At 32.3% G+C, this 25,319-nt stretch overlaps 2 protein-coding genes and 1 long non-coding RNA gene across 18 annotated transcripts in view; 2 read left to right on the forward strand and 1 right to left on the reverse strand.

Annotated features, from left to right (window-relative positions):
• Window positions 1-5,540: 5,540 nt before the first annotated feature.
• LOC127708568 (2-oxoglutarate dehydrogenase complex component E1-like) overlaps window positions 5,541-25,319 on the forward strand; it is a 49,936-nt gene continuing 30,157 nt past the window's right edge. Inside the window, exons 1-4 of one of the 2 annotated variants that reach the window (XM_052213534.1) lie at window positions 5,541-5,634; window positions 5,742-6,231; window positions 13,318-13,455; window positions 17,914-18,016. In XM_052213534.1, coding sequence (XP_052069494.1) covers window positions 6,016-6,231; window positions 13,318-13,455; window positions 17,914-18,016 — 457 coding nt within the window. In that variant the 5' untranslated portion in view covers window positions 5,541-5,634; window positions 5,742-6,015. Of the gene's footprint in view, window positions 5,635-5,741; window positions 6,232-13,317; window positions 13,456-17,913; window positions 18,017-19,139; window positions 19,237-25,319 lie in introns of both variants that reach the window. The other variant, XM_052213535.1, reaches the window with a different exon arrangement.
• On the reverse strand, window positions 13,305-14,958 carry LOC127708577 (uncharacterized). 15 transcript variants are annotated; one of them, XR_007985309.1, is made up of 3 exons: window positions 14,420-14,958; window positions 13,988-14,149; window positions 13,305-13,933 (listed from the first exon to the last, which is right to left on the reverse strand). XR_007985309.1 is itself a non-coding variant. In XM_052213561.1 (2 exons), exons 1-2 carry the CDS (start codon window positions 14,476-14,478, stop codon window positions 13,522-13,524), a joined length of 903 nt encoding a protein of 300 aa, XP_052069521.1. In that variant the 5' UTR covers window positions 14,479-14,958; the 3' UTR covers window positions 13,305-13,521. The 15 variants fall into 15 exon arrangements, 4 of the variants coding, with proteins under 4 accessions (XP_052069521.1, XP_052069523.1, XP_052069522.1 ...); XR_007985310.1 differs by having other exon boundaries at window positions 14,096-14,149; window positions 14,204-14,958; XR_007985306.1 differs by having other exon boundaries at window positions 13,305-13,825; window positions 14,096-14,958.
• Window positions 19,250-24,736, forward strand: LOC127708585 (uncharacterized). Its single transcript, XR_007985312.1, has 2 exons — window positions 19,250-22,188; window positions 22,950-24,736. It is a non-coding gene; the product is annotated as an uncharacterized LOC127708585 (long non-coding RNA).

A 25,319-nucleotide genomic window follows, 5' to 3' on the forward strand; every position in this document is an offset into this window, starting at 1 on the left:
TCTTATTTCATAGATTAGAGGTAACGCTAGTCTTGCTAATGTTACTCACCTCAAAGTTTTCCTTATCATCACAGCTTTGCATTGATTAGAACTTAGAGTGTAAGAGCGGGTGTTATATAGCCATTTCCCCCCTATGCCAGTTTTTTCTCCGGGTGAAGTCTTTTCGCACCGTGTTGAAGGCCTCAATGTGACTTTGAAAGGAAAAAGAGCCATAAAAGCGTTGTTCCTTAATTTGCTTTTTGTATGTTTTTTGCGGTGCATGTACTGATTTTGTGTCATGGATGGATACCCCATATATATATCCTTCGTTTTTTATGATCTCATTTTCCCACTGGGGAAATTTTGGATCATTGCTCAATCACTTTTCCCCCGGTCATGCCCCTATTTCTTCTACACTATGGATTTCACAATATATATATACTTAAAAATTGCATATCATGGTTTTCCGTATTTTCTTAAGAAATGATTGATCTCTGGAACGCTAAAATAATCTGTTTTTCGGCTTGGGCTGAATAGCCGGAAGAAATGTTTGGTACACATTGTGTTCGTTTTGTCGACATGTGTCTTACCAGAAGTCCATTGCTAATGGACTTCTGGTCTTACTTAACAGGTCTAGTGTTAGGGAGTAGGGGAGGGACATCTTTAATATTTTGCTACATGGGTGCCGTTTGCATTCGAAAAATACCCCTATTGATATATTGATTCTGTATAAAAATCCGACGTATTCGTATGGCTTTAATACCATGATTAAAAAATGTGTTTCTATTCATAAGTTACCGTAGATTATTAAATGCTATTGTCGAAATTGGAAATTAACACTTTCACCACAGGAATAAATGTATTTAAAATTCATGTCGAAGATATCTTGAGCCCTTGATATATTGGTTAATAAAATTGCCACCTATTATTGACATATGATAGGCTGAAATTTTCATCCATTCATATATTTAACATCATGAAAAGCGGACATCGGTATATAACTTATTTATAGGAAGTGATCCCCGTGATTGCAACAAAACTTAGTCAGTACACATTGAAACAAGAATAAAATAATTTCTTTTACAATTTTATAACCGGGGGGTTTTCCGGCTATAGTAATTCAAAGACGGAATATTAATACTTTAAACTTTATTCGCAAGGTCCGGACAGTACCAGACCTGAGACCTAAACTGACTTCAAAATAACATACAAAAGTATATATAAAAAATAGTATCTATAGAAAAGGATTAGTGTCCAACGGATTAACTTTTTATCGTCAAGGTGGTTTCCATTACGACAAATATATATTTAACAATAGAATTAATTAAACACAAAGAAATGCAAAAGGTTAGATAAACGGATTAACAAATTGTCACCCTTTAGCACTTAAAATATAATGTCTGAACTGGCTTTATTTCTACTTCACATGTGTCCAAATCTTCCTGGTTATAATTTCTTTATTGAACCTTTGTACTAATTCACTTTTGGCACTGCACAACATCGTGTCTTCATAAACTGTTACGACTCGTACATGACGTTGTTGTTTGACATCTACTCCAAAGTATAGTCATCGTATAAGTGAGGGGCCTGATGGGTTATTTTCGTTCTTCGTCATCGGCGCATTTCCGCTATCGTGATCCGTTTTTCTACAGATTTTTTTTTATATTTTCGTGATCCGTAATCATGGAAATTTATTTTCTGTGAATCGTGATTGACAAAAAAATCAACTCGTGAATCGTGATGAGACCCCCCCCCCCCCAATCAGGCCCCTCATAAGTGGACGAACATTTTTTTTCCGTAAAAAGAGGGGTGGGTGACACATTTTTCTGGAATAGTTTATTCGCGGCCTTGTTTTCAAAAAATGCCAAGTTGTGGTGGTGTCCGTTTTTAGTATAATAGTCCCAGCTTATGAATAAAGAAATGAGGTATAAATACATGTTGCTTTATATATAATTCTCACTGGCCATTTTGCCTGTCTTTAATAATTCAGATTTTCAGTATATTAATTAAGAAAAGAAATAAATATAGAAACATTCACTTTCATAAGAAACCTCTAAAAAATATGTCTTCTTTAAAAAAAATAAATAAACAAAGCATGCATATTAAAATTGATATTCTAATTTGAAAAATCCCATGAGTTTTGAAATTAAAAGTTACTTAACATACAATTTAATCAGAAATCTCTAAAAAAAAATGTCTTTTTTGTCTCGCCTGTCACGAAAGTTACGGAAGTCGAGACATAGGGATTGCTTTTCCAGCGACGATGACGACGGCGTCAACAATTGTTAAGGATGTACTTAGGTCAGGTTTAGGAATTTTTGTCAGATGTTCGGACTCCTTAGTTTTTTTCCTACGATACAAGGTAAAATATTTTGCCCCATAACACCCATTTTTCTTTTCATATAAGACTTCAATAGCTCACTAAAGGCCATTTACCCAAATTTAGGCAGATTCTAGATTTCTTTTCTTTCGATTTGAGACCCAAATAATACCAACGCAAATATAAGGTAAAAGTCCGAGTCAGCCTTTTCCCGCCATTTAAAAAAAAATAAATATCTCGAAAAGGAGCTCCATAACCTTTCAATATTTTTAGCATATTTTGTTCCTTAACTAATGATATTTTGACTTATAGTATCAATTTTAGATTCTAGATTTTTTTAATTTCACCCCTAATCTAAAAAAGAAGGAGATGTGGTATGATTGCCAATGAGACAACTATCCACCAAAGTTCAAATGAAGTGGATGTAGGCAATGATAGGTAACCGTACGGCCTTCAACAATGAGAAAAACTCATACCGTATGGTCGGTTATAAAAGGCCCCGACATGAAAAATATGAAACAATTCAATTGAGAAAACTAACGGCCTAATTTATAACAAAACAATTTACGAAAAACAAATATGACAGACATGAACCAACGACAACCACTTAACTACAGGCTCCTGACTTGGGACAGGCACATAAAGAATGTGGCGGGGTTAAACATGTTTGTGAGCGCTCAACCCCCCCCCCCCCCCCTAACCTGGGATAGTAGTGTAACAGTACAACATAATAACAAACTATAAAAATCAGTTGAAAAAGGCTTAACTCATCAGAGGGATACAAATAGAAACACATCTAACAGAAACACAGAGTGGACGTGGACGGGTACTTATACATCCCAAAAACAAAAAGACACTAAGTACAGATCTGAGAGTACTTGCAGTTACTGACAGCTAGTTCGAAGCCAATAACAACTAATGAAAAAAAAATCATGTATCTAAGACTAAAATATCAATCAGTACACATCCAACATCATATGGATTTATTATAAAGACGTCATTAACATGACCTTCGGCTTGTGCAATGCCAAACTATAGGTATCGACAGATTGTAGTACCGTGAAAGTACATATGTGTAATGTTTAGTATGGTTTTAATTTACTGATAACAAAGTCAATATTTATACCTATAAAAACAATATTCAAAGATTTAATTACAGTGTTGAATAGGTAACCTTTTAGAATAAGTTTATTTAAAGGATTGATAAGTTTACACGGATCGTTTCTAAATTTCCAACATCACCGTAAAATTTAGGATGTGCTATTCCGTTTGAAAAAAGTTTTCTATAGGTACAGCCAAACTTGCAGACTTCTTTAACGTTTGTTTGATAGGAACTACTTGTGATTTATCATTGATATTTAATATGAAGTAGCATTACTATCAGTAAATATCAGTTTGGTGACTATTTGGAGGCCCTGCTCCCTAGGTCATGGCCTAGTGACTTTGAATTAATTAGCAATTTTCAATGTTAAGTTTGTTTGATTGAATCCACTTGTGATAGATCAATGATATTTTGTATGAAGTCGCATTACTATCAGTACATATCAGTTTGACGACTAATTTGAGGCCCTGCCCTCTATGCATTGTCTAGTGACTTTGAATTAATGAGCAATTTTAATGTAAAGATGTCTGCTTAAGTTAGTTTGATAGAATCTACTTGTGATAGATCAATGATATTTTTTATGAAGTTGCATTACTATCAGTTCATATTGGTTTGACGACTATTTCGAGGCCCTGCCCCCTAGGTCATGGTCCAGTCACTTTCAATTAATTAGCAATTTTCAATGTTATGTTTTCTGCTTAAATCAGTTTGATAAGAACTATATACTTGTGATAGATCAATGATATTTTGTATGAAGTTGCATTACTATCAGTATATAGTAAATATCAGTTTGACAACTATTTTGAGATCCTACCTCCAAGGACATGGTCCAGTGACTTTGAATTAATAAGCAATTTATAATGTTAAGTTTTCTGCTTAAGTTAGATCGATTGGAACTACTTACAATAGACAACAATATTTTCTATAAAGTTACATTACTGTCTGTACATCTCAGTTTGTCGACCATTTTCAGGCCCTGTCCACTATATCATGGTCCAGCGACTTTGAATTAAAAAGCAATGTTGCTGTCCCTCAGATTGTCTTTTTTTTAATTTTATGCAGACTGGCGAGACAAATCTCTGTGTCAGCAGTTTATTTTCAAATATAATACTAAAATTGATATTCCATTTAAAACTTATTATAATAAAAATATCCCATAAGATTTGAAATTAAAAAAGTAAAATTCAACAACCTCAAAATGCTTTACAAATGCCCTTGAACAACTTGCTTTTGATTCATGTTATAGTTTGCACAACTTCGGAAACATGCCGTACTACTGCAGACATGAATTGCAAATAACACTTGTTTCTTTTATTTGAATCTGCATCACTTTAAATTTGCAAAAATTGTAGATATATACACCACATTCAACTTTGATGGGTTAAATCAAATCCTTGGTTAAATGCTCTCAATACATTGTCATGCATCATCTCAGGAACATATATATTGTTAAATATACTGTTCCCATATCGTCTGTACAATATTTCTTTATTCACTTTATACTCAATAGTTTGTCTAGTTACGAACTTGAAACCATTTCATGGCGGGTTTCTACGTGTTCCTCCTCTATCATCAGACTGTCACCAATCGATGACTTCAATTTCTTTCCGCATAAACCACTCAAAGATAATCAAGAGATCGAGTCTCTATAGATGCTTTTTGATAAAAAAGGATGAACATTTCGTGCCCGCTTTTTGTGTAATCCCATTACAGTTTGTGTAACTCCCTTAATTTGGTCGCCCGCACTTTTTCATTGTAAGTGTAGAGTTCAATATATCATCTTCGAGTTGATTGTCATCTGTCTCTCTGATTCGAATTCACCAAAGACATGTATTATATGTTTCTGGTTCCAGTTTATAAGTGTTTCCACAAAAAATAAATGTTTATATTGAATATTGATTATTTATTTCATTTTATAACCTAATTCGTTTAAACAGATATACAATCAAAATAAAGGTAAGTTAAGCAGCAAAAATGTGCTTTTAATTTAGATTTAATTTTTTGGACTAATATGGTAAACATAACCTAGATTAGACCAAAGACGGTAAAGGGCTTGTTGGTATTTCGCCAAATCTGCATTTAACTAAGTTCATAAAATCGTTTTTGATTGGACGAATGCAACCACAAACCCAATCAAATCATCTTTTACAGATAGACGGTTTCGTGACGTAAATTTCGGATTTTCCCCACCGTTATTGCTCAAGACTGGCATTGAAAAAGGTCACCTGAAAAGGTAAAACAAAATGATACAGAAAGTGCATCTCTTTTCAAAATTTAACATAATGTAGAAAGACTTATTCGATTGTCAAGTATAACTGATTCATTAATTTCTGTTTTCAGGTCCTCTAACAACCAAACTCAAGTCAAGGACAAACAGAAAATAGACCGACAATAGTGTTTTTTTTGTGTCCTTTAGAACGGTCACCAGTTTGTCATTTCTTCGAGACACTTACATATGATATTACGCAAAATTACGTAAGGATATTGTTCAATGGAAATTTATTAAATCGTTTGATTGCCATCAGGCTTTTGATGTGTTGATTAGAAATCTGGAGCGACACCTGAATTTTGATTTAAGACATAATATAAGACATTTTCACACACTAAAGACGTCATGTATCGTGTGAAGACTATAGCTTCTGGTCTCACTAGGCCAGCACTGTATCAAGTGAAGTGTCTGCATCACCAAAGATTTGCAGAAGTGACAGGTGTACCATTCAGGAAATATGCTTCAAGTGCACAGGCTGAATCATTTCTTAATGGAAGTTCAGGAAGTTATGTTGAAACAATGTACGAGTCTTGGCAAAAAGACCCAAATAGTGTGCACAAGGTGTGGTTCTATTCATAAGATCAAATCCTTGTAATTGTGTTAAGTGAATATGCCAATCTCGTGTTTGTACGCCTTTTTCTACTTCACAACAGAATTTTTTGTTGTTGCATTATATGTAGGTCAACCTGGGCAAAATTGAGGTTACTCGTAGTATAATCCAGGAACACGGGATTGGTTTATTGGAATTTAATTGATTTCATTAATCTATCTATGGTTTTTGTTTTGATATTTAAAAAAAAAATTTGTTATATAGACTTTGCTTTTCCATCAGTCCACAGTGATCAGCAAACATGGCAGCTCTTTTAAGTAAAAATATTCATAAGTCATGAAGATTTCCATAAAACTTACATTATACATCTGCCATTTATTTTAATTGTAAGATCATTTTGTGAAAAGAGTCACATGTGCACTCAAGATTATATTGTTCAATGTTAATATATAGAATTGTTTAATACAATAATCTGTGTTTAAATGCATACATGTAGCTATATCACAATGGGGTTGAAGGCATAGATGAAATTAACAAAATAATGACAACACAATACATTGTACACAATACATCATAAGAATAATAAAAGTACAAAGCATAATGTAAATATTGAAACATCATGCCCAAAGTTTTGTCTACCATATACCAATTCACACTGTGGATGATTGGAAATAGCAAAATACAAGTATACCAGTAACTCGTTTCATGAATAAAGTATTATACCCCAAATCAGGTATCAATTAAACATGTTAAAAGTGATTAGAATAATGTAATTCTGGATTTTTAGTATATTTGCTGTCATGGTGCACATGTTGATGTAAAAGGCAACATTCTTGCCCAAAGACACCATGCCTGAAATATCATCAGGATAAAAGTTAATGTCCTTAGAAAATAGAACTTTGGGAGACCATTAGATTTTATTCAGTTCCCAATATGAACTATTGTCTTAAAGGAAAATGAAATGCAATATAATTCCATGACAACCATCTGATACATGTATAATGAAATTTAGAATTAGAATGATGATACCTGATTTGGGGTACAATATACATATTAAATGAGGATACTACCCATTTATGAATATCTTTCTAAATCGGCTTAAATTGTTAATTATATAATATTACATGTATTATATTCAATTATACAAATGTAGCATACTGATAACAATGTACATAAAATGTAAACAATTGTAGGTTTAAGAGGGAATTAGTTTAATAAGGGATTTTTTTGGTTTTAATTTTCTCTGTTTTGAAGCATTTTGAAATACATGTACACTGGTACCTTTATTTTCAGGAGAAAATGTTGAAAACAGTGTTGCATGTATAAGATTGAAAAATATATGATGTACCCGAGACGTATATATATGTCTCTGGATGTACATGTAATTCATACAAAACTGGTGCATTTGTATATATTTCCATGAATGCATTCTGATATAAAACTATGACATTTTTTGTACTTTCAACACTTATACATTTGGATTGGAAGGGTAACAAATGATTTTTATTTTTTTTTTATATTTGTTTGTGTATACTATACAACATGTACAAGAATGCATGCGTCGACAAAAAAGATATTTATAACATAATGGTTGTTTTAACATTAGACATATCCGACTTAAATATTTAGTTATTTTTGTATATATTAACCTAACCAAACCAGTGTTTAAATTCCATTCACTTTGATAATTCCATTAGAGGAAACGCTATAAGCAAAGTAAGATGGCTCAGACCTGAACTATTAAAGTTAATGTTTCATGTCATGATTTATTATTAGGTGAAGATAGAGCAGTCTAAGGTGTACATCATGTACATGTCTTTGTGATTTGTAGATCATTTCAGGTATTGAAAGGTTCATGTTAGTATGTTTACGTAAGTGCAGTGCAATAGAAGGAACTATTACCATCCAATCATAGTGATTGACCTCTGTTTCATGAGAAGGTTAAAACAATTTTGAACACCTTCACAAATGTACATGTAGTTATCAGGAACACTAGTCCAAAAAAGTTTGACATGATATGGAAACTTCATTCAAAGTGACATTTTATAAGTAAATTAGTAATTAGTTCTATACATTGTTTTAGTGAGCCATTTTTGTAGAGCCTTCGACTTTTGTCGAAAAAGCGAGACATAGCGATCCACAAATATTCACTCTGTGATTGAAGTTTTTGAAATTTTAATAACTTTCTTAAACTATCCTGGATTTCTACCAAACTTGCACAGAAGCTTGTTTATGATCATAAGATAGTATCAAGAAGTAAATTTTGTAAAAAAAAAATCCTGTTTTTCCGTATTTTACTTGTAAATGGACTTAGTTTTTCTGCCAGGAAACATGACATTCACTCTGTGGTTAAAGTTTTTAAAATTTTAATAACTTTCTTAAACTATCCTGGATTTGTACCAAATATGGACAGAAGTTTGTTTATGATCAAAAGCTAGTATCTGTACTTGTTTATCCATATTTTACTCATAAATGGACTTAGTTTTTCTTCCAGTTAACATTAGATACAGTCTGCAGTTAAATTTTGTAAAACATTTATTAGATTCATAAACTATCCTGGATTTTTACCAAACTTGGACAGAAGCTTCTTACAATAAAAAAATTGTATCGAGAGGAATATTTTTATTAAATTTTTTCCTCATCGCATTTTTTGTTGAGCCTGCTATTAACAGCAAAAGTAGGCGAGACACTGGGTTCCGTGGAACCCTTACAAATTTTTTGTGTACTTGTCATTGCTTGTATTTTTAATTCCTTTTCTATAGTTAGTATTGCCGTACATGTACTGATATCAATAGTCAGAACTCAGACATATACACGTTTATTTTTGCTTTCTGACTTATGATAAAAATGTGTTAACAATTTTGGACTTGTATAAGTCAGAAAATGACAGACTTGTTAAGTTCAAATTAAGGATCAAAGGTCAAGTACATTCCTTATGACAATTAAAAAAATTCTGAAAATTAACAAGGACCTGAACTATAAGTAATGTACTGGTTAGATAAATTGTTTCTCACATCTAAGTTTTCATTTTTTAGTGACCTGTTATAAATAGTTAAAAAAAATTAATAAATTTTTTTTTTTAGACTCTCATTCATATTTTTTTCAGAAGATAAAGCATTGAATACAGATTTCATGTCACAGTTGTCACAAATTCATGAAAATGCAAAACTCAACTTTCAGACTGGTACTTAAACATGGGTCTTGATTTGAAGTTAGTCAGCTTCGGTAAATTGTTAACTTGAAGAAGTCAATATTTGCAAAATCTTGATATACAATGTTGGTCAGATATTTTTTTGGTCTAGCATAAGTTGACTCGCAGAAGTCATATTTTACTTTTAAAAAAGGTAGACAACCCATGAAACATACACATTTAGATTTGTATGCATCAAAAGCAAAATATGACTGTTTTTTTTATTATATTTACAAGTTTGATCGGAAGTACTTGCGATAGATCAATGATATTTTCTATAAAGTTGCATTACTATCAGTACATATGAGTTTGACGACTATTTATACTCCCTGCCTCCGTAGGTCATGGTCCAGTGACTTTCAATTAATTACCAATTTTCAATGTCAAGTTTCTTCTTTAATTTGTTTGATAGGAACTATTTACAATAGACAATAATATTTTCTATAAAGTTACATTACTGTCTACATCTCAGTTTGTTGACCATTTCAAAGCCTTGTCCAATAGTTAAGGGCCCAGCGACTTTGAATTAATTAGCAATGTCTTTATTGAATTTGATGCCAACAGGCGAGACATTTCTCTGTGTTTATTATGATGGAAGTTTTCATATCCAAGTAATTTTTTATATTTTTTTGCGGTCGTATATTGGTATGACGTTGGTGTCGTCTTCGTCGTCCGAAGACACATTGGTTTTCGCACTCTTAACTTTAGTTTAAGTGAATGGATCTCTTTGAAATTTTACCATAAGGTTCAATACCACAAAAGGAAGGTGGGGATTGATTTTGGGGGTTATGGTACCAACAGTTAAGGAATTAGGGGCCAAAAATAAGCATTTTCTAGTTTCCAGACAATAACTGTGGAACGGTGTATAGATCTCTCTGAAATTATACTACAAGTTTCCATACCACAAAGGGATGGTTAGGATTTGCTTTGGGGGGTTATGGCTCAAACCATTTAGGAATTAGGGGAAAAAAAGGGGGAAAAACAAGGTTGTCCTGGTTAATGGAAAAATACTTTAGTACAAAACATAATTTAAAGCAGTGTAAGGGAGATAAATCAAATACATCATTGAAATTATCTCCCTTACACTGCTTTTAAATTATGTATAAAGTAATGGTTAATGAACAATTAAGACAATTTAAAACAGTGTAAGGGAGGTAATCCAAATACAACGTTTTGGTTACTTCCCTTACACTGCTTTTAAATTATGTTTAAAGAAATGCATATTTATAAAGGAAGACCAGTAAAAATATCTGCAAATGTTGCATCTTTTTTTTTTACCAAAAAATCCAGATGAAAGATTTGACACTATATTATAAATTCTATTATAAAATAGAATAAGTTGGGACTATGGTAAATTTAAATGGATAATTATGGTTGCAAACTCCATTGAAAATTTGAATTGAGATTATGACCATATCTTGAGGGAAAGAATTTTTTGTGGGAAAAAAGGGGGGGGGGGGGGTAAAAAGAAATTGTGGGGGTCAATTTTTTCTCATTTCAGATTTCAGAAATTATAAAGAATTATTCTTCAAATATGATTTTTTTTCAAATTTCAAATATTGAAAAAATTCAAGAAGTAATCTTTAATTGCACAGTATGGCGCATTAGATTTGTAAAATCTTTGACCACATTTATTTATTTGTTATGCCGAATCTAACCGTGTATTTAGATTTTTAATTTTGGGTCCAGTTTTCAAATTGGTCTACATTAAGGTCCAACGGGTCCAAAATTAAACTTTGTTTGATTTTAACAAAAATTGAATATATGGGGTTCTTTGATATGCTGAATCTAAACATGTATTTAGATTTTTGATTTTTGGCCCAGTTTTCAAATTGGTCCAAATTGGGGTCCAAAATTAAACTTTTTGTTTGATTTCAACAAAAATTGAATATATGGGGTTCTTTGATATGCTGAATCTAACCATGCATTTAGATTTTTTATTTGTGGACCCCGCTATCAAATTGGTTCATATTGAGGTCAAAAGGGTCCAAAATTAAACTTCGTTTGATTTTATCAAAAATTGAATTATTGGGGTTCTTTGATATGCCAAATCTAACCATGTTTTTAGATTTTTAATTTTGGGTCCCGTTTTTTAAATTGGTCTACATTAAGGTCCAAAGGGTCCAAAATTAAACTTAGTTTGATTTTAACAAAAATTGAATTCTTGGGGTTCTTTGATATGCTGAATCTAAACATGTGTTTAGATTTTTGATTATGGGCCCAGTTTTCAAGTTTGTCCAAGTTTGGGTCCAAAATTAAACTTTTTTTGATTTCAACAAAAATTGAATATATGGGGTTCTTTGATATGCTGAATCTAACCATGTATTTTGATTTTAGACATTGGACCATAATAGGTAAATTAAAAAAAATTCAAGTTCTTAGACCACATTCTTTCTGTGTCAGAAACCTATGCTGTGTCAAATATTTAATCACAATCCAAATTCAGAGCTGTATCAAGCTTGAATGTTGTGTCCATACTTGCCCCAACTGTTCAGGGTTCGACCTCTGCGGTCGTATTAAGCTGCGCCCAGCGAAGCATTTTATTAAAGTATAAACTACATGTACATTGGTAATGTTCCTGATAACTAGCTATATACAAAATTTGGGGATGTGACCGTGTGTTATCATTTCAACCTTGTCTTGGGAAAAAAAAGTCAATCACTGGAATAGGATTATAAGAATATCTATATTACATTGCACTTGCTTCATACTAACAACCTTGCACTAGCATTGAGCTTAAAAAAAACTACCAGTATGAAAAGATTATTTCAAACTACCACATGAAATTTTTAAGTTTAAGCCAATTGGAAGCTGTTTGGATAAGCAAGTAAGTAATTTAATGCTGTTCCCTCATTGTAAGGTTATCATGACTGTGACATGTACATACAAAATGTACATGTCTGTCTAACATTAGACAAGATTCAGTAGTCACTTATACAAGTTAGACATTTATATAGCATACCCACTCTTGTTACAGTATATACTTGCATTTCAATTTTTTTTTATCTCACTTTGGAACACTTCCAGGTGTTTCAAAATGAGGAGATACTTTTTCATCCTGGAATGCATCAGGGTACAATATGAAATAGGCAGATTTTAACCCCCTGAACAAGCTTGAATATCAGACCACTTTTAAGATTTTGTAACTCCTGCATTTCTGAATTTTATATGATTTAAAGTGCAAATCCCTTTCATGTCACTCAGCTACTCTTTTAACCTAAATAGTTAAACAAACAATATAAGTACATGTAAAAAAGGTCTCATAAAGATTTGAAGTAGGTACACATGTACTCCAATTGTCAAAAGCAAGCAACACATGTCAGGAACCTCCAGCCTTTGTAAGTCTTGTGTGTTTTTTTTAAATTTAAGTCCATTGTTATGTTTCGGAGTTTAGTATGGCGTCCATTTCACTGAACTAGTATACATTATTGTTCAAGGGCCAGCTGAAGCCAGCCTAGAGGTGCAGGATTTTCATGCTGAAGACCCATTTGTGGCCTTGGATTGTTTTCTGCTCTTTTGTTGGGTTGCTGTCTCTGACACATTCCCAGTTTCCATTCTCTTCTACATGTATATGCGATACACAAAGTAATTTTAAATGTTTCAACTACAAGAATTGCAAAATGATCTGTTGCTGATATATAATTTAGAGAGCTTGAAGCACAAATCTTATTTATAATAAGTTTGTTATTTTTCTAATCTTACTACATATATAGATCTTACCATTTCAGTGCCATTGTAACATTTAAACAAGTAACATCATTTTGGTACTCTTCTGACCTTAACATTAAGTGGAACTCTTTTTCACATGGGTACAATGAATGCTCTCATCTGTCCTTCACCTTTTTACTATTTTAAAAAGTAAATAAAAGATCAAAACTGATGATAACATTATGATTTATTTTTGAAGTCCTGGAAAGCATATTTTGAAGGCCAGGAGTTTGTCAGACCACCATCTTTAGGAGGCAGTGTTGCACCTTTCTCTTCATTTACAAGTAAAGATATCAAAGACAATCTGGAAGTTGGCAAACTAATAGAGGCTTATCAGGTAATGTACCACATTTTATCAAAATTGTTGATAGTCACTTGTCTCTCTTTAAACTATGTTTCATAACTATTGAGAAAAATTAATTCCTGACACAAAATCCCTACACATACTAGATATAACCAGTGATAAAGGAACAAGATCTGACACAAAATCCCTACACATACTAGATATAACCAATGATAAAGGAACAAGATCTGACACAAAATCCCTACACATACTAGATATAACCCATGATAAAGGAACAAGATCTGACACAAAATCCCTACACATACTAGATATAACCAATGATAAAGGAACAAGATCTGACACAAAATCCCTACACATACTAGATATAACCAATGATAAAGGAACAAGATCTGACACAAAATCCCTACACATACTAGATATAACCAGTGATATAGGAACAAGATCTGACACAAAATCCCTACACATACTAGATATAACCAATGATAAAGGAACAAGATCTGACACAAAATCCCTACACATACTAGATATAACCAGTGATAAAGGAACAAGATCTGACACAAAATACCTACACATACTAGATATAACCCATGATAAAGGAACAAGATCTGACACAAAATACCTACACATACTAGATATAACCCATGATAAAGGAACAAGATCTGACACAAAATACCTACACATACTAGATATAACCCATGATAAAGGAACAAGATCTGACACAAAATCCCTACACATACTAGATATAACCAGTGATAAAGGAACAAGATCTGACACAAAATACCTACACATACTAGATATAACCCATGATAAAGGAACAAGATCTGACACAAAATCCCTACACATACTAGATATAACCCATGGTAAAGGAACAAGATCTGACACAAAATCCCTACACATACTAGATATAACCCATGATAAAGGAACAAGATCTGACACAAAATCCCTACACATACTAGATATAACCAGTGATAAAGGAACAAGATCTGACACAAAATACCTACACATACTAGATATAACCAATGGTAAAGGAACAAGACTTTTATAGCTATTCTTCATCTCAAAGACAGAGAGGCCTTCAACACAGACCAAAAGCTCTTATGTCAATGTAAGGATGATGACCCTTAGCATTGGTTTCTGCAAAATTCTTTGCTAGAAATCAACAAGACTTCATCTGTACATTGAACACAACTGAAGAATATTTAGACAAATTTATAAAGACTATTTTTAGTACCCAATCTTTTTTATTTAATAGATATCATTAGGAAAAGTTGATGTATTTATTTACGCTTACAATAAAATACTGTTAGTTCAGTATGTCATAACAAACAATGACAAGGGACCCAGTCATTAAATAGCGTTCATAGGGTCTTATCTGAAGTTTTTCCTATTACTATACAATGCGGGATATATACAAAGATATTGAGGTATGCAAAGTACCAATACTCTCATGACACAGGAAGTTTTCAAAAAGTATCGTGTTGCTCTTATTTATAGCATCAGATTGATTGTTGCTGGTTTAATGTCCAGGGGGGGGGGGGGGGGGGGCGGTTATTTCATGCATATTCAGGGCGAGTATATCATCCAGGTAAATCAAATGTTATATAAGAAGTCAAGAGAAATTTATTTCTGATATGATAAAGGTTAAAGGTCAAGGTACCTATACAGGGAGAACACAGGGCTGAATTTTTACTTTCGGATAGATCATTTCTAATCCCCTTAAAATTTTCCTTGATATTTTATGATAATGTGAATTTAACAGAAGTTTATTAGTTTTACATGCATATTTATTTATTCTATTGTTTAACAATTTTTCTGTCACTGTATTATATAATAATGCAGGAATATACAACATGAATGATAATAATGTATAAAGTCAAGATATTTTAGGATGTGTGTTATGTAATTAATTGTTTACAGGAATGTGCAGTATATCAAACACCAAAATAAATAGTAAAAAACAGTCAAATACTTACAATTAGTGCTGCAAAGTTTTGTATTAAAATATCAAATGGATGAAAGCAAAATGATATTACTGTATACATTTATGATTTTATTTGTTTTATATTTAGACTGATAAAATATTTTAAAAGTTGTCTTATAAAGGAAGATAACTCAAATTTGTATCTTTAAAACAAGTTTACAGCATACAACTTTCCTAGTTTTTTGTCGAGCCTGCGACTTTTGTCGCAGAAAGCTCGACATAGGGATAGCGATCCGGCGGCGGGGGGCGGCGGCGGCGTTAGCTAACTTCTTAAAAGCTTTATATTTTAGAAGATGGAAGACCTGGATGCTTCATACTTTGTATATGGATGCCTCATGTTACGAAGTTTCCGTCAGTCACATGTCCAATGTCCTTGACCTCATTTTCATGGTTCAGTGACTACTTGAAAAAAAAGTTCAGATTTTTTGTAATGTTAAATTCTCTCTTATTATAAGTAATAGGATAGCTATATTTGGTATGTGCGTACCTTGCAAGGTCCTCATGCCCGTCAGACAGTTTTCACTTGACCTCGACCTCATTTCATGGATCAGTGAACAAGGTTAAGTTTTGGTGGTCAAGTCCATATCTCAGATACTATAAGCAATAGGTCTAGTATATTCGGTGTATGGAAGGACTGTAAGGTGTACATGTCCAACTGGCAGGTGTCATCTGACCTTGACCTCATTTTCATGGTTCAGTGGTTATAGTTAAGTTTTTGTGTTTTGGTCTGTTTTTCTTATACTGTATGCAATAGGTCTACTATATTTGGTGTATGGAATGATTGTAAGGTGTACATGTCTAGCTGGCAGGTGTCATCTGACCTTGACCTCATTTTCATGGTTCAGTGGTCAAAGTTAAGTTTTTGAGTTTTGGTCTTTCTTTCTAATACTGCATGCAATAGGTCAGCTATATTTGGTGTATGGAATGATTGTAAGGTGTACATGTCTAGCTGGCAGGTGTCATCTTACTTTGACCTCATTTTCATGGTTCAGTGGTCAAAGTTAAGTTTTTGAGTTTTGGTCTTTTTTTCTAATACTATATGCAATAGTTCAACTATATTTGGTGTATGGAAATATTTTATGATCTATATGTCAGTCACGCAGGTTTTATTTGACCTTGACCTCATTTTCAAGGTTCATTGCTCAGTGTTAAGTTTTTGTGTTTTCGTCTGTTTTTCTTAAACTATAAGCAATAGGTCAACTATATTTGTTGTATGGAAGAATTGTTAGCTGTACATGCCTGCCTAGCATGGTTCATCTGACCTTGACCTCATTTTCATGGTTCATTGGTCAATGTTTAGTTTACTTGGTTAATGTTAAGTTTATGTGACAGTTGTAATAAAGCTTTATATTTAGGACTATCAACATAATATCAATGATTAGTAAAGAAGGCGAGACATTTCAGCGTGTGCACTCTTGTTTCTACTTTCTAGCAATAAGTACATAAGAAATGGTGAACAATAGGCATTTTTGGTTTTAAATTGCCACTTCTCAGGAAAATTTCTACTTTCTTTTGTTTAAAAAGGACAACTCCTTGCTGTAAGCATTTCCTTTTAAAAAAAATGTCTATCTTTGAAGAACTTGGTTGTAAAAATGGCATCTACAAGGAAAGTGTTGCCTAGTAGTGTGAGCCATTTAGGGCTATACTTTACACTAGTTGATTATCTATTCTGTCTGATGCTGATTAATCTTTTATCAACAGGAACACTATTATGCCCATGCTTGCTGGGGTTATGGTTTTTATGTTGGCATTAAGCCATTGATTGACAAAACACTCACATACCTTCTATTTGATCCTACAAAAACTTGCAAATAAATACCTTTGTTTTAATTCAGTTTTGTCCTAACTGTACACAAATTTTATTTATTTGAGTTTTTTGGGGATCAGATAAGATACAGAGGTAGCTGTATGCATTTAGCACTCTAGTTAAAGTCACCATGTTTTGTTCAATATACATTTATGTACTGTATTTTACATTAATTATGATAGGTAGGGTTATAATAAATCTCACACTGAAAATATACAGTACATTCCACAAATTCATTATTTCTTTATTTGAACAAACCAGAAAAAACAAAACATAGACTTGAGTCCGTTTTTGTTGATATTATTTTGAGAAGGTAGGCTCCACAAGTCTTCCTTCGTTAAGTCATATATTTTCAGAAGTGATTCTTAACTACTTGAATTGGAAAAAAATCTTTTATTTGATCTGAACATGAGTTGTGGGATGTACATGCCTGGCTGACAGGGGTCATCGACATTGACCTCATTTTGAGTGTTCAGTGATACAGTTTTGATGATAGTTATTTCAAATATTTTATGATTCATGCTCACTTTTGGTGATGAGGTTTAATTTTCACGTAGTAAATGTAATGAATCAACTATATTGCATCTGTAAAACTTGCATACAGCTATTTCTTGATAAGCTTACTAACATTTCTGGCACAGAGCGTCAGAGGTCATGGAGAGTTATTTCTTGAGAAAGCTAACAAAAATTATATCTACCACAGAGAAGAGGTCACAATATTGCAACACTGGATCCCCTAGGTCTACTGGATGCAGATTTAGATCCAGAAATCCCTAAAGAGCTATTACTGAGTAGTTATCACTGGGGTAGGTAGATACTGGGTAATATACACATACCTAAGTCCCAGGGCAGCAAGGCTAAATAAATCAAATGTTGTGGTTACAGTTTGATGTTAAGGAACATTGACAGTCATTGTCTGAAAGTTGGAAATGTTAATGTTGCTAGTGTCTATTTACATGTTAAAAAAAAAAGACTGCAAAAAGTATTTTGTGTCAGATACAAAATTAGTAATGGGTAACTGGAACTGCACATTGTTTTATTTGGCTTTACTGTGGTTTTGTAGTGGGCTGCTGTTGGTATGTACTTTTAGCCCATATGAAACCATTGGGTCTTTTTCTGTAAATTTGATATCTATATATATACAAACAAATAGTTTGTATCAGAACTTTTTCCATGGGTATGTCTTGTGTTAAATTCAGAACTGTAAAGATGAAGCAAGGTTTATTTGTTTGTGTATAAATGGATGTGAGATTTCATATTATATAAAATGGTGACATTCATGGAAACCTGTTTAAGCCCACTTCCCTGTTTGTAACCAAGGCTAAGACCTATCTGAAAGTTATTTTGCAACCTTTCTTAAACAGTAATTCCAAAGAATGCTTAGACAAGGTTTACATTATTTGCTGTGAATCAGTTAGTTACTAATTTTAGTATTTATTTATTGTAGATATTGACAGAATCATGAAATTTGGTCATGTGTGATCTTGTCTGCAACTTTATTCACGGCTTTTGTTGAATGCATCCCATCTGTGCATAGAGTATATATACACACTTTTTTATGACTATCAGTCACATCAGCTGTACTGCTTTAAACATACATTCACAACCATAGTGACATAGAAATCTATTTTCAATATAAATATTATTCAATTCAAATTTCAATTTCTAAAAAGTAAGAGAGGTAGAGCATGGCTCTCAGTCAGTTATATTATTTGTTTTTGATGTCAGACATTTGAATGTTTTAGATTTTTTGTCCTTTTCATTAACCTTTTGAACTTGTTTGAAAACCTTAATGGATTAAGACTGGTATCTCTTCAATACCCAAGCACACATATGACCAAAATTTTATGAGCTCATTTTCAGGATATTTTGAATTGTTGAATTATTAAACAAAAATTAATTGTTCGGAGTTGTGTGAACTGTTTGTAGGCACGTGGGCATACTATCGCCAAACTTGACCCACTAGAAATCAGTACTGCTAATTTGGATGAGAAAACTGAGTTATCTCCGTCTATATTTAATTTTGGTAAGATACGTGTACCGGTGATGCATGGTGGTGTGTTTGTCAGTTTTGCTTGCACTGCTTCTCATTCTCACACTTTAATTCACAAGCCAAGGTTTTTTTCTTAATTTAACAGCTTACAAAAGTAAGAAGATTAATAATTTGTTGAGCTATATTTCAATCACAATTCTTATCTATGATTCATTTCTTTAAAGAGTTATTTCCCTTCATGAAAAAAAAAACCCATTTTAAGCATTTAAGAAAAAAAAGAAATTATGTACAGGCATAGTGATATTGTTTGTTATGCTAAAGTTAATCATTAGTAAATACAGTTTTTACAAATTATCAGATAATTTAGATAGATGGCAGTATTTGTTGATGAAGGGAAAAAACTCGAACAATCTAAAAAATATCTTGTTTCTCATTGTAATTTTTAAAGATTTAAAATTCACTTTTAATTGTTGAAGAATAGTTATTGCAGTGTTAAACATAAATTTTGTGTGCGCTTATTTCAATTTAGAAAAGTTAAGATACAAGCAAATGAAAGTCATAATACACAATATTAATAGAGTTCAATTATATGTGAAATCATACCATTCTCTATAGAAAGTCATTCATCACTGCAAGATAAACTCTGCTCCTTTTATCCTTCAAAAAGTAGTTGGTCTTAAATACACATAAGCAAGAGGTGGGACAGGGTAGATGGTTAAAACTTAGCTAGCACAGTTATATTTATGAAATATACATGCACTTTACCTCGTTCCATAATTGTAATGGAGGTTGCATTATAGTCAACAATATATCTTGGTGGTTGTTAAATGTTGTACAATATATCATGTGTTAAGTTTTATTATTGATGATTTCCCAGTTAAATAAAAACTGATAATTACACCTCTCTGACATTATTCAGCAATGGGTGTTGTCAAGACATTCTCAATGACACTACTTCAAAACGAAATGGAAATACATAGAAAAAGATATAGTTCATTGTATTCTATTCTTTATTTCCATGAAAGTTCCGACAGTCAATGTAGTGAAAAGAATAAGTTATCAATGAATTAAAGTATTGAAAAATATTCAACTCGTTACTGAATACCACTGACACACGCATTCGTGAATTAAACTAGGTGTTGTTCAGTCACTTGCTGAATATTTTTCTATATTTGAATTCTACTATTACCATAAATCGGGGTTTTAGTTTGTGTTTAAGAATGGGCATACTTTAGTTAGATCTCTGATTTCATAATTTAAATTAGCTACTCATACATACCACAACTTTTGACAACACAGCAATCAGTGACATGAAAAAATGTTAATTTATAGCTCAATCTATTAATTGGTGTCATAACACGAATATTTTACCTATAATGTGAAAAGAAAATTAAAATAAATCACATTTACACAGATATTTTTATATGCGTAATGATCAAAACCTTCAATTTTAGCATGCCCTAATGCATTTATTTACCTTCCTTGAGAGTTCTCTGAACTAAGTGTATTTTAGTTTGTAGTACTTATATTTATTTGTAATCGATTACCTGTCAGTCAACCAAGTTTATGTTGTTAAGAGTTTACATCTAACAATAAGATACAGTTATTTTTTCACGTTTATTTTCACATTCAACATAAATTATACATAGTGAAAATTTAAACTGCCCAATTTGTCATCAAATCGTGTAAAAAAGTGGACATGAAAAAAACCCGATATATGGTAGTTATTCTATAATCATATAATTTTGACCCATTTGTCAGTCCTTCTGTCCATTGATATTTTTTATGCCCCTGTCATAGCGGTGGGGGCATAAAGTTTTACCCTTGTCGTCTGTACGTACGTCCCATAATTGGTTTCCGTTCTCTAACTTGAGTTTGCCACAACCAAATGTTATGAAACTTGTACACAATGCTTATTTCCAGAAAACACAGATCAAGTTTGAATTTTGGTGGTGTCACATTAACCGTTCTAGAGTTATGCCCCTTTATAAATGGAAAAATTGCAAAATTTTTATTTTCTTCTAAATATTAAGTAATTTTTATACGACCGCATAAAAAATTTGAGGTCGTATATGGTATGACGCTGGCGTCATCGTCGTCGTCGTCCGAAGACACATTGGTTTTCGCACTCTAACTTTAGTTTAAGTGAAGGGATCTCTATGAAATTTTACCATAAGGTTCAATACCACAAAAGGAAGGTTGGGATTGATTTTGGGGGTTATGGTACCAACAGTTAAGGAATAAGGGGCCAAAAATAAGCATTTTTGTAACTTCCAGACATAACTTGTGTGTTAGTGTATGGATCTCTCTGACATTGTACCACAAGGTTCCATATCACAAAGGGAATGCTGGGATTGATTTTGGGGGTAATTGCCTCAAAATTTTAAGAATTAGGGGCTAAAAAAGGGGCAAAAAACAAGCATTTTTCTAGTTTCATGACAATAAGTTGTGTGTAAGTGTATGGATCTTTATGTAATTGTACTACAAGGTTCCATATCACAAAGGGAAAGCTGGAATTGAGTTTGGGGGTAATTGCCCAAAACGTTTAGGAATAACGTTTAAAAATAAGCATTTTTCTAGTTTCCAGACAATAACTTGTGTTCAAGTGTATGGATCTCTCTGAAATTGTACTGCAAGGTACCATACTACAAAGGGAAGGCTTGGATTGATTTTGGGGGTAATTGCCTCAAAATTTTAGGAATTTGGGGCCAAAAAGGGGCTAAAAAACAAGCATTTTTCTAGTTTCCAGACAATAACTTGTGTTCAAGTGTATGGATCTCTCTGAAATTGTACTGCAAGGTACCATACCACAAAGGGAAGGCTGGGATTGAGTTTGGGGGTGATGAATCATAAGGGGGTTCAAAAAATGGGGGGGGGGATTTTATTTCCTTTTTTTCATTTTTTTTTTCTTTAAAATTTTCCATTTTAAATTGGTTATTTCTGATTTAAATATAAAAGCAAATAATAATGATATGGTTTGAATAGGTAAATTAAAATTTTTTAAGTTCTTAGACCACATTCATTCTGTGTCAGAAACCTATGCTGTGTCAAATATTTAATCACAATCCAAATTCAGTGCTGTATCAAGCTTGAATGTTGTGTCCATACTTGCCCCAACTGTTCAGGGTTCGACCTCTGCGGTTGTATCAAGCTGCGCCCAGCGGAGCATTTTATTGTAACTTCAAAACATAACTTGTGTGTTAGTGTATGGATCTCTCTGACATTGTACCACAACGTTCCATAGCACAAAGGGAATGCTGGGATGATTTTTAGGGTAATTGCCTCAAAATTTTAGGAATTGAATAGGGGCAAAAAAGGGTAAAAAAACAAGCATTTTTCTAGTTTCAGGACAATAACTTGTGTGTAAGTGTATGGATCTTTATGAAATTGTACTACAAGGTTCCATATCACAAAGGGAAAGCTGGGTTTGAGTTTGGGGGTAATTGCCCTAAATGTTTAGGAATTTGGGGCCAAAAGAGGCCAAAAAACACGCATTTTTCTAGTTTCCAGACAATAACTTGTGTTCAAGTGTATGGATCTCTCTGAAATTGTACTGCAAGGTACCATACCACAAAGGAAAGGCTGGGATTGAGTTTGGGGGTGATGAATCATAAGGGGGTTCAAAAAATTTGGGGGGTGGGATTTTTTTTCCTTTTTTCTTTTTTTTTTCTTTAAAATTTTCCATTTTAAATTGGTTATTTCTGATTTATATATAAAAGCAAATAATACTGATATGGTTTGAATAGGTAAATTAAAATTTTTAAGTTCTTAGACCACATTCATTCTGTGTCAGAAACCTATGCTGTGTCGAATATTTAATCACAATCCAAATTCAGAGCTGTATCAAGCTTGAATGTTGTGTCCATACTTGCCCCAACTGTTCAGAGTTTGACCTCTGCAGTCGTATAAAGCTGCGCCCAGCGGAGCATTTTATTAAAATTGGAGTTATCTTCCTTTGTCCATGATTATAGTTGAATCAACTACAATCAATGCTTTATACAATGCAATGTTTAATTTTGACTTCCACTAATAAAACACAGATCAAGTTGAATTTGGGTAGTGTCACTTTAACCATTATTGAGTTATGCCCTTTATAAATCGAAAGATTGCAAAATTTTTAGTTTCCATTCTGTAACTTAAGTTTGCCCCAACCAAACATTATGAAACCTATACACAATATTCATTATCACAAGACTAAGATCAAGTACAAATTTTTTGTTTCCGTTTTCTAACTTTAGTTTGCCTCAACCAAATGTTATGAAACTTATACACAATGCTTATTACTACATGATACAGATTAAGTACAAAATTTGGTGGCGACACTTTTACCATTCTTGAGTTATGTCCCTTTATAAACATAAAAATTGCTGAATTTTTCATTTCCGTTTTCTAACTTTAGTTTGTCTCAACCAAATGTTATAAAACTTATACACAACCGTTCTAGAGTTATGTGTGTTTACAAATAGAAAAATTGCTGAATTTTTAGTTTCTGTTCTCTACTTAAGTTAGCCTCAACCAAGTGTTATGCGACTTACACACAATGCTTATTACCACAAAATTTTTGGGTAGCATCACTTTTACCGTTCTTCAGTTATGTCCCTTTATAACTATATGATATGCAAGCGGGGGCATCATCTGTGTCCACATGTGGACACTATCCACCTTTATCTTTTCATTATGTTAACTCAGATATCTATATCACATTGCAACCTTACTTGGATTTATGTTCACATATAATGAAAGGAAAATCCTTATTGATTTTGATGTCAATAAGTAAAAGGTCAAGGTCAAAGTTACTATAAATTGAAAATAAATTGTGCAGAGAAGTGGTATCCAGTTGCTAAATCAAATACTTCATATGGTATTGCAACATAACTTGGATTCGTGGTCACTTATAATGAGAGGAAGACTGCTATTGATTTTGAAGCAAAGGTCAAGGTCATTGTTACTTAAAATGACTTTTGACCAATGGCTGTTATTGTTATAGTACTAATTATGTAAATGGTTAATTGCACCATTTTTTTTTTTAAATCTTTGAATGCGACTAGAGCATATGGAACTGTTTATAGATATCAAAAACTTTTTTTTTAATACTTTTCTAGATATGCAACAGATAGTTCTGATACAATTTAACCTGTGTGTATAATGATGTCGCTAGGCACACATTATAATGAAAGTTTTTTAATTTCTAGATATGGTTATGTGTGTATCTTTATCAAATTATGTTGGCATATTTTCTTTATAAATTTCATACAATGTGATTTCCTCTGTGATGTCTCTGTAAAGTTTCTTTTTTTTTGCTGCTATTTTATGTATAACATACATTATAATATATAATCGTTAATGCTTACCAACTTCATAAAACTGGTTTAATTTGAGAAGCATCATTTGCCAGCTTTATAGATATAATGTAAACTATTTGTGCACTTTTTACAATGTATTGTAAATTTATTGATCAATATATTCAAATGAAAACAAAATTGGTTTGAAATTAAATTGATAAATTGAAAGAACATGAACCAAAATTTGATAAGTTAATCATGTTAGTTTTAATCATGTTAATATGTTCTAGATTTGAACCTGCACAAAACCTTAATTTTAGAATTCTGTAAATTCTGAAATCGTTGTATGCATTTGCTTTATTGGTAGACATTAATGACTAATGGGAGATTAGTTATTGCTATTTCAGGAAATGTTGCATACATATAATGCTATCAAAATTTAAAGTGTGAGCTTTAACTTTGCAAAACTTATCCCGTTGCAATTTTCTCAATAATAAAAACATCTAAAAAATTTCAGAATTTACAGAAACTTGGGATGGTGGGGAGGGGCAGGAATGCAGTATCATTTGTCAGGGAGTATGTTTAATGTTAAAAGATTTGATTGAAATTGAGAATGTAAAATTTACAAACCTCAGTTTTCATTCTGTATTCATATACTGCTGTAAAATTCATTATATTATAGCATTTTAGATATGCTGATATAATACTTTAATAATGCAATGAATGGTTTCCATAGATTTCTAAATATACAGTTTATATGATTATTTGTCTAAAAGTTGAAATGAAATAAATGTTGAAATTAGTGAAAAAGTAGTTCATCATTTCGCAGAATAA

Source organism: Mytilus californianus, unplaced genomic scaffold (assembly GCF_021869535.1).
Source record: "Mytilus californianus isolate M0D057914Y unplaced genomic scaffold, xbMytCali1.0.p SCAF_7, whole genome shotgun sequence".
Lineage (NCBI taxonomy): Eukaryota > Metazoa > Mollusca > Bivalvia > Mytilida > Mytilidae > Mytilus > Mytilus californianus.